Source organism: Diceros bicornis, chromosome 10 (genome assembly GCF_020826845.1).
Source record: "Diceros bicornis minor isolate mBicDic1 chromosome 10, mDicBic1.mat.cur, whole genome shotgun sequence".
Lineage (NCBI taxonomy): Eukaryota > Metazoa > Chordata > Mammalia > Perissodactyla > Rhinocerotidae > Diceros > Diceros bicornis.
In genome coordinates, this window is record NC_080749.1 from 11307223 (window position 1) to 11319392 (window position 12170).

The 12170-nt window shown below is 36.3% G+C and overlaps 1 protein-coding gene across 1 annotated transcript in view; it reads left to right on the plus strand.

Moving 5' to 3' along the window:
- The window catches only part of CLASP1 (cytoplasmic linker associated protein 1), a 260490-nt gene that overhangs the window by 184449 nt on the left and 63871 nt on the right, over positions 1-12170 (plus strand). Inside the window, exons 24-26 of the mRNA XM_058548789.1 lie at positions 5219-5322; positions 8604-8848; positions 10691-10754. Of these exons, the coding sequence (XP_058404772.1) occupies positions 5219-5322; positions 8604-8848; positions 10691-10754 (413 nt within the window). The remainder of the gene's footprint in view (positions 1-5218; positions 5323-8603; positions 8849-10690; positions 10755-12170) is intronic.

Below are 12170 nucleotides of genomic sequence, written 5' to 3' on the forward strand. Positions count from 1 at the left end.
ATGCTTTCTGTGAGGCCTCTGTAGGCTTAGGCACAGAGGAAGAGCTTAGTGATGTTTCTGAATCCTGATTTCCAGGCTTGGGGTTGGGACCTGGGAATTCATAGATAAGTCCCAGAGGTAGTTGTCCCCAGGGGAACTTACTATGCCCTTCAGAGAATGTCAAGTTTCCTCCTTTTTCTCATTCACTTTAATAATCATTTCCCACCCCCTTATAAATTAATGACATTGTGTTAGTGCCCCTTTGAATCAACTTATATAGCCAACCTTCACTTTAAAAAAAAAAAAAAAGGAACGGAAGTAATTATGTTTCAGTGAATATATATTGGTTTTACGTTTGCATTTATTACAAAATTATTTTGGACCATTTTAATGATATGAATGTATATATATATGGTTACAGTGACAACTTTTAAGTGAAATTTAGGGCTCTAGGACTCTGTTGTAAATCAGGCTTTGACGTGAGTGAGTCCACCTTGGATTCCATTGTTGGGTGTTCACTTGACAATGTGACAAAGGACAGATTTTCTGTAGAATATTCTGTTGAAACGGAACTCCAAAGGAGAACTTTATAAAGAACTTTCAGTTCAAGTATTGCTTAAAAGCTATTTTCAGTTGAAATTATTAGGATACAATACTAATGTGCTTGTACAATAAATGTATAGTTTGCTTCAGTCCTAGAAAATATTTTTGCCAACGTCTTTATTTAAGGAAAGTGATTATTTTATAATATCTGTTTTAGAGACAGCTGATTTATTTTTATGCATCTTGAGGAATTAGGAATTTTCTTTTCCTTTTGCAAACTGTTAAAAATTTGTCCTTATTAACGAGGCACCTTTGCTATTTAATAACAGTTATATCACAGATATGTGCATTTCGTAAAGTGCCATGAGCTTAAGTAAATACAATTATATTGAAGAGTTTGAGATTTTCATATTTTATGACTAGATGTGTAAGCATTAACGTGTACAGGATACTGTACTCTAGTAGCGTGGGTGAAAGTAGCACTCCTTGGTATGACTTTGTTAAATCTATAACGGTTCTGTGGAACAATCACCATGTTCTTTTCAGAGTAATGAATAGAAGTACATTATCTTTTGGGTTTTTTCTGAGGTAAAGAAAAGCCATATATGGCATGACACTTCGGTCAATAAATTCATGTTTTGAACCAAGTCTGTATTTCATAATTATTTCTAAAATTTATGTTCTCCACATGAGAATGGAATTTAGCATATGTTTCCTCATGCAGTTGAATTAATATACTTGTTATGAATACTTGCTAATAAAATAATATTTAATTTCTAAATATAAATTGGAGCTTGCTCTTAACCATTACTGCCACCACCACACCACCAGCACCACTACTGTTACTGCCACCGTTTATTGTGTGCCTGGCACTGTTTTAAGTGCTTTATGTATGATCTCTTTTCATCTCTTAACTCCCAAGAGGTAGGTACCATCATTGGCAGCATCTTACAGGTGAGGAAACTGAGATAGAGAGGTTTAGTATTTTGCCAAGGTCCTACAGCTAGTTGGGATCAAGCCAGGATTGGCCCCCAGTTGTGTTACAGAGCCGGTGCTCAGAACCAAAGGACTGCAAATGCCTCTCCAAGGAAGGTCATTAAACTTAGTGCAACTAAATTTCCAACAGTTAAACAAGTCCAGTAATAATTAGGATATTTGTGAAACAGAACAATACAAATTTTGACTGGGGAAAATGGCATTCCAGTTATTGAGCCCCGTTCTTGTGATTCATTCTATTTCTGTTCAAATAACATTATAAACTTCTATGCTTTTGTTTTTGGTGTATGGTCACGTATGCATCACGTATTGATGAGACATCTTGTGAGCTGAGTTAATAATCCATCCTATGCTGTTCCACTTTGGGATTTAGATGGTGCTCTGTGACTCCTGATGTTCTTCGTGTTACGTATTTCCATAATGGCTGATAGAGGCTTCATGGCGTGAATATAAACCTGGAGTCTGAGCTAGTTGATGCATAAGGAACACCTTAAAGAATGCCTTTGTTGTACCTGTGTGTTGCCCAGCTATGTGAGAGCCAGCAGGCTGCTGTGGAGTTTGGGGATCAGCACTTCCTATCCATTCATATCCAGCACCATTTCTTTTCATGAGAAAACATGGCCTTGTTGGGAGCAGTCCCTGCACTTCCTTTGGACTGTGGCATTTTCTGTCTCGGTTACTTCTGTGTTAATCCTGTGGGTGTTGCCGTTCCTTTTACCTGCAGCCTCTCGACGTCATTCCAGGTCCACTAGTGCTCTCTCCACTGCTGAATCTGTTGGGCAGTCAGGTGAACAAGTGCTAACTGCATGACTTGGCTTCTTCATATGTTCTAGTTTCACACTCATTTTAACATTTGTTTTCATCAGTGTCGGCTAGCACCTGGCATGTATTCACCTCATATTTTTTTTCCCCAATGTGCTTTTATTTTTTTAAGTTGTTGAATGTTTATGGTTCTGTTAATAGGCCGTAGATGCTCTATAGCCTTTTTAACAACATCATTTCTCCAGTGTTCATATTCATGTTAAAAAAAAAATAGAAAAATGGGGAAGTGCTTCTTCCTCTTTCACTCCCTCTCCCAGGAAAACAACAACCCAAAATAGATATCTTGAAGGGTCCCTGTGGGGAGATGGGGTATGGATATCATCCAACAGAGTCTTTCATCTCCAAAGTCTTTGCTCCCAATAAAGTGTTGATTATTAGTGTTAGTCATTAATGTCAGGTTCTGATTATTTGGAGGTACTTTTTAGTTAGCAAATGTTTCAAATTATAGAATACATTATTTCATATGTATAAAAATAAATGGAAGGTCCTAAAACTTTTATGAAGAAACAAGATCACGATTCAGATAGTTGAATCAGGCCACAGATATCCTTTGCAGCCTGCGGACCCCAAACGTTCCATCTCAGCCCCGTTTTAACAACACCCAAAATCCCTTGGTTAGCCATTGGGACAAAAAGAAAGCATACAGTAATGCATTGATTTGCCCAATTTAACTGGCAGCCTTTTGATGTGCTAACAGTCCCTAATGACTACGGTTTTCTCAACTGAGTAAGGCACAACCGATTCAACCACAGACTGTTGATGGTGACAACAGTGACCAATTCACTGAGTTAGAGAGTTTCTCTGTTCTTCATCTAAATGAAGCCTCAGCTGTGCATTTTATTATGTATACTCTGATTAGTACATTCCCCTGAAGTATGGGCCAAACTGAGGGCATAGTCATATGTAACAATCTCTTGGAAAATGGAGCTTCATAATAGTATCAGAGCAGTGAGAATGGAAAACACATTTTGGTCTGGTGAAACAAAAGGCTTATAATTTTGCTTAGATCCAGACAAACATTTCCCCTAAAGATTTGAAATTCAAATTATCTATGATATATATCAAATGATCTGTGGTCACAGTGTATGGCAAAGCTGTATGCACCTGGGAAGCACAAAATAATTGCATTGTTCTTACAGTGTTAATTTTTGTGTCTGAGAAATCAGTAATATCCCTGGAGCAAGATTGCTGGCATGAGATCTACTTTTTTTAAAAATTTTTTTGGATTCTGTTTTAAGTTTATGCTGGGTAATTTTTAAATGCCTTATAACTGAATTACTTTCATTCTGTTACTCATAAATCCCCTACTATCTACCCTTTTTTAATGGAAAAAAAAGACTTGAACAAAGATCATTTATAAAACTATGTACACAATATATCTCAAATTTATACTTCTTTCATATTTCAAGTGTTACTTTATATATATACATAGCTATGATTATTTTGTGGTCTCTAGTTTATATGGCACATTAAATCACCTTTTAACATATTAATGACTAAGATGACATTCAGTATGATCAGCACATGCATTAAAAAAGGGGATAGTGTAACATACAGATTTTGTTTCTTTATAAAAATTCATGACTGTATAACTTTTTTCATTAGCAGTGTTTAAATATTTTTCTCTTTTACGGCTGTGGAAGGTGTAATGTTTTGGAACTGACCTTTTTAAAAAGCTAAACAACACTTCACTTTTAAAGTTCACCAATTTTGTAGGTGATGTCTTGTTACATATTTAAAATTTCAAATATATTATTTTATAGGAAAGATCAATTCATGTAAAACAGATGTTAGCTTTCCTTTTATTCTAAATGCTTTATTACTAGAATATGGCTAATACAGAGATTTTTCTTGTCCAAGAAGTGTCTTATTTGTTAACCAAGAGAAAGCATTTTTTGTCTTAACATATTTTTCGAAAAGTTTCGTATACATTAGCACTTTAAATAAGAAACTTTTACCAGTCGATAGTGATACACTTATGAAGTATAATTTACACTGACTTTCTCCTATGGTAGTTTTAATCTCAGCACTTCTTAAGGAAGGCTGGTCAGCTGACTTAACGGACTTTAAAAAGTTAGTCTTTATTGTCCACGATTGTTAACAAGCTTAGAATAGTTGTTTGAACAGCTAAAATTTGTTTTAAATTCTTTGGATTCTGTCCATTTTGTTTACATGTATAAAGAGTATCATTTAAAAATGTTTTGAGGGACTCAGGAAAAATTTATACTAATATTATCTGGATGATTAATGTTTTGCAGTGAAGATGCTAGCTTTTTCTCGTGATTATTAAAGAATTTTAATAAATTGATTTTTAAATATCCTTTGACACAGACATCACGATGACAAGTACGTAAAATTAATTGAGCTTAATTAAGAACAATTAAACAGTAGCGACACTAATGAAAATTTGCAGAGATCAATTTAATACATTTATTTCAAATTTTAACTTTTTAGTACACATTGCATTAGAACTCATTTATCAAACCTAAATTAGTTTAACCAAACATCAGAGCCACTTGCCTCTAGAGGGAATGCTAAATACATTACAAGACTCAACTTATAGCCCAGCTCCCTTCTATAAGAAGTTCTCCTCTCCCTACCATGTCTCAACACTTTTCAAAAATAAAATAGCATTAAAGAACCATTTTAATTGTGAGCATGCTTTGTGACACTAAAGTATGAAATGTGAGCAACTTAACGTTTGCCACTGGTAAACCAGTCAATTGTAGTTAAAACTACAAGTCAAGTATAGTTAAAACTGGCTAGAGATTTTTTCAGTGCCTCTGTCTAGTAGGTGGGAAGAGGCAGGAGCCCTTGCAAAGAATTGAGAAAATTTGAATTAAAGTGACATACCTTTTGCTTTTGTTTTTTAAAATAGACCGATTTGGGCTTGGCCAGGCAGGAAGAATCCCCGGTTCTGTAAACGCCATGCGAGTGTTGAGTACAAGTACAGATCTTGAAGCTGCTGTTGCTGATGCTTTGGTAAGAGTCACGATGTGTATAGAGTCTCTTTGAATTACTCATCCACATTTTTCTCTGTCTTAACAGGAAATTGCCTCCAAGTCAGGTTACTAAAGCATCTTTGACACTCTTTAAAACTGTGTAAATATTGGGTAAATTTATATTATTATTACTTTCTTCTTAAATTTTTATCTCTGTACATAGGTGAATATTGGCCTCACAAAAAAATATTAGCGTGAAATGTATTTCTTCTGTACTCCTCAGGATCAAGAAACTTTTGATGACATTGGGCTTCTCTGATGTCATTGGGCTTCTTTTTTTCTTTTTATCTATGTTTTTTTCCAGCATTTCCTTTTTTCCATTCTATTGCTTCTATTGCTTTGCAGGCTTTGATGGCATAGCCTAAACATATCATTATAATAGTAGGCAATACAGTTTGTGATTGGAAAATCTTGCATTTATTTCATTACCTCACTAGTTCCATGTGATTTTGTGTTTGTTTTTTTTAAAATGAGTCCTTAAGTCATTATTTAAGGAACTTTCCCACATTTTAAGATGAACTCTTTGAGCATATGAAGCACTGGTGGAATGTGTTTTTGCATCATTATAATGTAGTATCTAAAAAACAATAAATAGTGATTAGAGCTCCTTAAATTTGTGGTTATAGCAAAAAGTTCCTTGGTAGAATCAGCTTGTGGTCAAATTGCTTTTTAAAGATGCGTTTCAGCTAGTAGTAACACAGCCTCTTGCATATTCTGGCTTATGTGCTCAGCATTTAAAATAGATATTCTTTAGAACTGTCTGATCTCTGGCCTTGCTTGTGCTATTTTAAGATTTATTCTTTTCTAAGGAGAAAAGTGTTATAATACCTTTCTTTCAGACCCTGAAGTTTTAAATCCAGCCAGGGTTCGTCTCACCAAAATTTTATAGGCTGTGGCTACAGAGTTTCTAACTTTCATCCCTTCCTGTCTCTCCCTCACTTATTCTTGCTCAGTCAGATTTTTTTGACCAGCTGTGAGCAAGCGGTTTGCTGCTCTCATAATGCTTTCCTGTAAGCAGGGGCTGCCTGGCCAGCTCTATTCATCAGCCTTGTATGTAGAAGGGCTCTTTTTTCTGGCAGGTACTAGAGTTCAGGATAATTGCTCTAACTGTGGTTTTAACTTAAGTGTCACAAGCTGGGACAGAATTCTGTGAAGTTGTTTTTCTTCCAAGGTGCAGCATTTAGAATTTGTCTCTTATTCATTCAGAGACCCTAGGAAGTGCAGGTCAGAGGGGTGGGAAATGATGGATGTGCAAAACCCTTAGTTAAATGGGCCTTCCAGTTAAGACGGAGGAGTTTCTTGGTTCTTTAGAGAACTGCATAAGGGACTGTGTACAAAGTTCTAGGAGGCAGAATGGGACTCGAGAGTTGGAGCTTTGTCTTTACTTGACTTGGGCTTTTCTCTGAGCTCTAGCTCCCGTTACACTCGTGCTGTCCTTACTACTTTTTGTCCAAACTGCTTGGTCTCTCCGAGTGACCTGCTTCAGAAGAGAAAGCAAAGGAATGGTACACAATCTTTGCTTCACAGAATAGAAACCCCAGGGCAGACAGAATCTATCATAGAAATAGACAACAGAATTAATGGTGACTTTAGAGATGTACCTTAGTGATGTGTGGAGAGTTTTAGCAAAGAATTGTAGCACGTACTAGAAGGTCTTAAAAGAGGTGTTGGAGGGTTAGGAAATGCCATTGTGAAAGCATTCTTTTTTATTATTCGCTTGATATGAATCGCTTGCTAACCTGTATTTTTGGTTTGCTAAGATATGTGTTGCTGTACACTTTTGTTGCAAGAACAATCCCCACATATGCTTCTGACATAATTCTCTATGCTTTTTCCCCATCCTTCAATATTTTCCTGCCTACAGCTGTTAGGAGACTCCAGGAGCAAGGTACCAGTGCTTTAACTTTTGTTTTACACCTTTATTTTTTCTGTCACAAGTATATTTCCTTTAGAACCTAGTGAAAGCAACAAAAAATACAGACAAAACAGAAGTTTTGATCTGAATTATGATGTTGTTATATCTAGTGAAGCTTTTGTTAGTGGTGGAATCAGTCACCACTGACATTTGTTTTAGTGTTTATTTTGAATGTCAAGATCTGCTCCTTCTATTAGTGTTTCATTTTATTTATTAACCCAGATTGTGTCTACTCTTATGTCATCATTATTTCATGAATGGGTATATTTAACATTTTTCTTATTTTAGGACTCTAGTTTATGTATAAGTAAGATGATTATATAATTTATCATCCTAACAAAGATTCTTTTGAGAGTGAAAGGGGGTACTCTTAATAATTATGCTGGACAATAAGCATAAGGGAGAACTGTCCTGAGCAAGTTGTGATGTATGTACAAGCCATATTATCAGAAAATTATATTTGTATGGTTTAAGTCAATAACTATCTGTTTTTCTCTTAGAGAAATTGTATTTGATAAGTTTTATCAATTTTATATAGCTGTTGCTATGTTATTTATGGGTTTAACTTACTTAAAGTTTTATATGCAGGGTAAGAGAAATGAATGAAGCAGATAGTATAGTCTACAGGAAGCCTATTTGTGTTGTAAAACTTTAAGTCCTTAGTAAATTAAAGTGGCTCAGATAATTTAAGAATCCTTTTACGTAGGATACTCTGCCACTGACGTTTCCGTTTCAGACTTTCTTAAAGAAGCATGAATACTGAAACAAATTTACCCGTAGACCACGCTCAAGATAGCTTGCTTTTGATTGGGAAGGGGCTGGTAGACCATGCTCAAGGTAGCTTGCTTTTCATTGGGAAGGGCCTGGTAGGTGCACATACTTGCAATGTGTCAGGTGCTGAGCCAGGTTATTTAACATATCATTCCATTTAATCCTCCCAACAGGCTTGTGAGAGGTATAATTATTATCATCTCAAAGGTGAGGAAACTGAAGCAGAAAGATTAGGAGGCTTTCTGAAGTCACAGAGCCAGTCAGTGGTGGCAGCAGGGTTACAGCCCAAGTTTGTCTGCTGAAAAGTCCACACACTAGACTAGAGACCATACTCTTTCCTCTCTGCTATGGATTGCTCTGCTTATTACTTATTATACCTAACAGAAGTCTGATTTTCTGTTTTTATTTCCCTAATCTGTAAGCACAGGGAAAATGTAGTGCGTGCGCGCATGTATGTCTGTTGTGTTTCTTTTTACCTTTAACTCTTCGTTGTTGATTTTGTTTGCTATGACTCATGGTCATTTCACCTTTCCATTTCTTCCTCTCTCACCTGCATCCCTCATTGGATCTGGCAGAAGAAGCCTGTGAGGAGGAGATATGAGCCATATGGGATGTATTCTGACGATGATGCCAACAGTGATGCCTCGAGTGTTTGCTCTGAGCGCTCATATGGTTCCAGGAATGGTGGCATTCCCCATTATCTGCGGCAGACTGAGGATGTAGCAGAAGTTCTCAACCACTGTGCTAGTTCAAACTGGTCAGAAAGGAAAGAAGGGCTTCTAGGCCTGCAGAACTTACTGAAGAGCCAAAGAACACTGAGGTAAGGACAAGAGGCTAAGTTTGTGTCCCATATTATACTCATCAGGGGCTTAACTGGATTCCCTATCATTTATAGAGTCCTTGCGAAGTTCCAGGTGCTGGGGCAGGCACTAAAGGTGCTAAGACAACTCAGACCCAGACTTTGCCTTCCAGAGACTTTGAAATAGCTGGCAAATACTCTGTAATTTATTAGATTTATAAAACATTTGGTTCACATTTGTCCGGTTGATGTTATTTGAGAAGTCTTGGTACAGTTTGCAATTTAGGTGAAAAATAAAACAACGCTGCGGGTTGGTACGGGTTGTTACTCTTAGGATTATGAGTAAAATAATAATAGTCTCAGTCTAAAATTTTTAATACACATATGCGTTATATAGCTTATAAATATGCATAGTAAAGAGATACTAAAATGGATTCCTCCAGATAGTAACAATATTATCTCTAAAATTGATTATTTTTGCTTTTTCTTTACATTTCTGTATTTCGTAAATTTTCTAAACTGAGCACGTATTACACTTACCAAAAAAATGTGTATTTATATCTTATTTCATCAAATCTAAGGCACTGTTGACACATTGTTATTTTATATCCCTCTAAGAAGAAATGCTGCTTATTAAACCATGACAGTGCTAATTGTCATTAATCATAAGATGAATCTCAGAATTACAGGGAAGTTAAAATGTGAAAAAGTGGGTAACTTAGAACCCGTGAAATATGGTATATTATATTATTTGGGTAATTTTTTTAAAGATAAATTGTGAGACTGGATAAGTTTATGGTCGTAGATGGGTTCTGCAAAGCTAAGTGGGCATTGACTAATGAATCACTATGCTGTAAGTGTGGCTGTCTAGTCTCACTCCACCCTACTGTGTTAGTACCTGCCCCCTTCCCCCATTACTCCTTTGTGTTATGAAGCTGTCATGAGAAGTTTTGTCATATGCCTTCTGAAATGCAGGTAGCCTCTAACGTTCTGGTGATCTATCAAAAAACAAAATGAGGATGATTTGTTGTGATTATTTTTAAAGAATCTGTTTAATTCTGGAGGTCCCAGTTTCTTGTTCTTGTTCACCACGTTTCTGTTGAATAATCTCTAGAAATCTGTTGATTAGCATTGGGCTAATCTAGATTGCGTTGTTGATAATGTTAAAGGATCATTGAACCAACTCTGTCATCTGTATGAGGGGGGATTACTCAGGCATGATTTGGGGAGGAGGTGACATTTCTAATCAAGCCTTGAAGTAAAATGGGACTCAGTAGTACAGGTAAGGGTAAGAAAAGCAAAGGGGCGCTCATGAGAAATGAGCATTTGCTTTGTCTCAGGTGCAGTTGAAGTAGGATGTGGAATCTGCTTTCATCCTCTCAGCAGCCATGTGAGGTAGTTCTTCCCCGGTTTTACTGGTATGGATATAAAAGTATCAGGGTCCTTTGTCTATAGCAGAACTGAAGTTAAAATCTAGGTCTGTCTGAGTCCAAAACACATGCTTTTCCTAGTTTATCCCATTGCCTTTCATCTGTGGCAGGTGGAAAACAGACCTGGAATGAAATGAACAGGATTTAGCTCGTGGCTTTGCCACTTGTGCATGTATGAACTTAGGTGATCACTCTCTGAGACTGTTTGCTCATTTTAATGAGAACAAAACTATCATGGTTTTACATTCCTGTTTAATTTCATCATGAATTAAATAAGGTAATTCATTTGTGAAAAAAATTTTGTTATATAAAAATTATATAAAGCTTATGTAGTTGACTGAAATAAAAGGATTTTTAAAAGCCAAGCTATAAATAATTTGTGTTGACTTACTAAATTTTTTAAGTTCCTTTGTTTCCATTTAATTTTCTTTAGTCGAGTAGAATTGAAAAGATTATGTGAGATCTTCACCCGAATGTTTGCTGACCCTCACAGCAAGGTGAGTCTGGGAGACATGCCTCATTTACATTCCTCTCTGCATGTCTATGTGAGCTGTATAATATACTACTTAAGAATGGGAGATAGTTCCCCAAAGTGTAGATTAGACCTTGCAGATTTAACATCAATTTCAGCAGTAGTTTCTTACATCTTTTAAAAATGGAATTCTTGGAAACTTCAAATGTCCATAAAACTTTAAGTTAAATAAAGTGCATTTTAAGTAAGAGTTATTATGGAGAGAATCAGATATAGTCTTTCATTCATTCAGCAAATATTTTTGGGTACCTCCTATTAGCCAAACAGTGGGCTAGGTGCTAGAATGTAACATTGTGTTACAATGTAGTGCTGTTTTTTTTTAAGTTACAGTAGTGAAGAAAATAATCAAGTATATAATTATTTTTTTGTATCTCATGTAGAAGTTGTCTATATAGGACAAGATAGAAAAATGGAAGCATTATGTAATGGATTTATTGGAAAACCAGGTTATTTCTCCAAATAGAATTTTGCTGTCCCCAAGAACTTGATGGATGGTGGCCACTTAGCTGGTGCCCACACCTCCTGAGGCCCAAGGAGAGCCCTGAGCCTGAGGACTGCCTTTTTGACAAGGGAATCCTGCTGAGGGGAAAACACCCAGGAGTGAGGGACAAGGCCCTTTCTAGGAGTGGTACGAGAGACGGACCCTTGACGAAAGTTTACTTGGAGCCTAGATTTTAAATAAATACCATTGTTTTGGAGGAAGCCTTTAGAGGCTGTTAGATGCCTTTAAAGAAAGAAAAGGAGGGGATGACGATATCGGGAAAGTTAAAGCTTGGATTAAGGATGGAAACTAAAGTGTAGAAATTGACAGAACCTTAATCAGCATGAGCAAATCTAAAAAGCTTGACATGTAGGATTTAACTATTTTATGCTACAGTTTTCTTAGTAAAAGTAGTCTTTTCTAAATCTTATTGGGAGAAAGAAACCTGTGATGGCCAGAAAGTCCAGCTAGTTATTGTGACCTCCCTTCTTTTCCTACCCTTTCTTCCTCGTAGGAATTGTCCTTGAAGTGTCAAACATCTATCCATCCATCCATTCATTCAACATTTAGTGAATACCCTCTCTGGGCTAGGGATACAGAAAACAACAAATGACCCTTGCCTTTTGAGATGCTCACCGAAGGCGTAGGAGAATGAATTCTCCCTTTTTTTGGGCAGCAGTTCTTCTCAATATCTGTCTTGAAGTATGTCTTAAGATTCCTGTTGTGACCCTCACAGCAACCAAGAAAGGTTGAGTTTAAGGGCCACATAGATATCCAAAGATATAATTAGCAAGATTTTTCTCTAAGATAGTATTAAAAGCAGCAAGATTTAAAGAATAAGCATAAGATTCATAAGATTTATAGCATAAGGGATATTAGATGGTTTTGGACATTGATGAA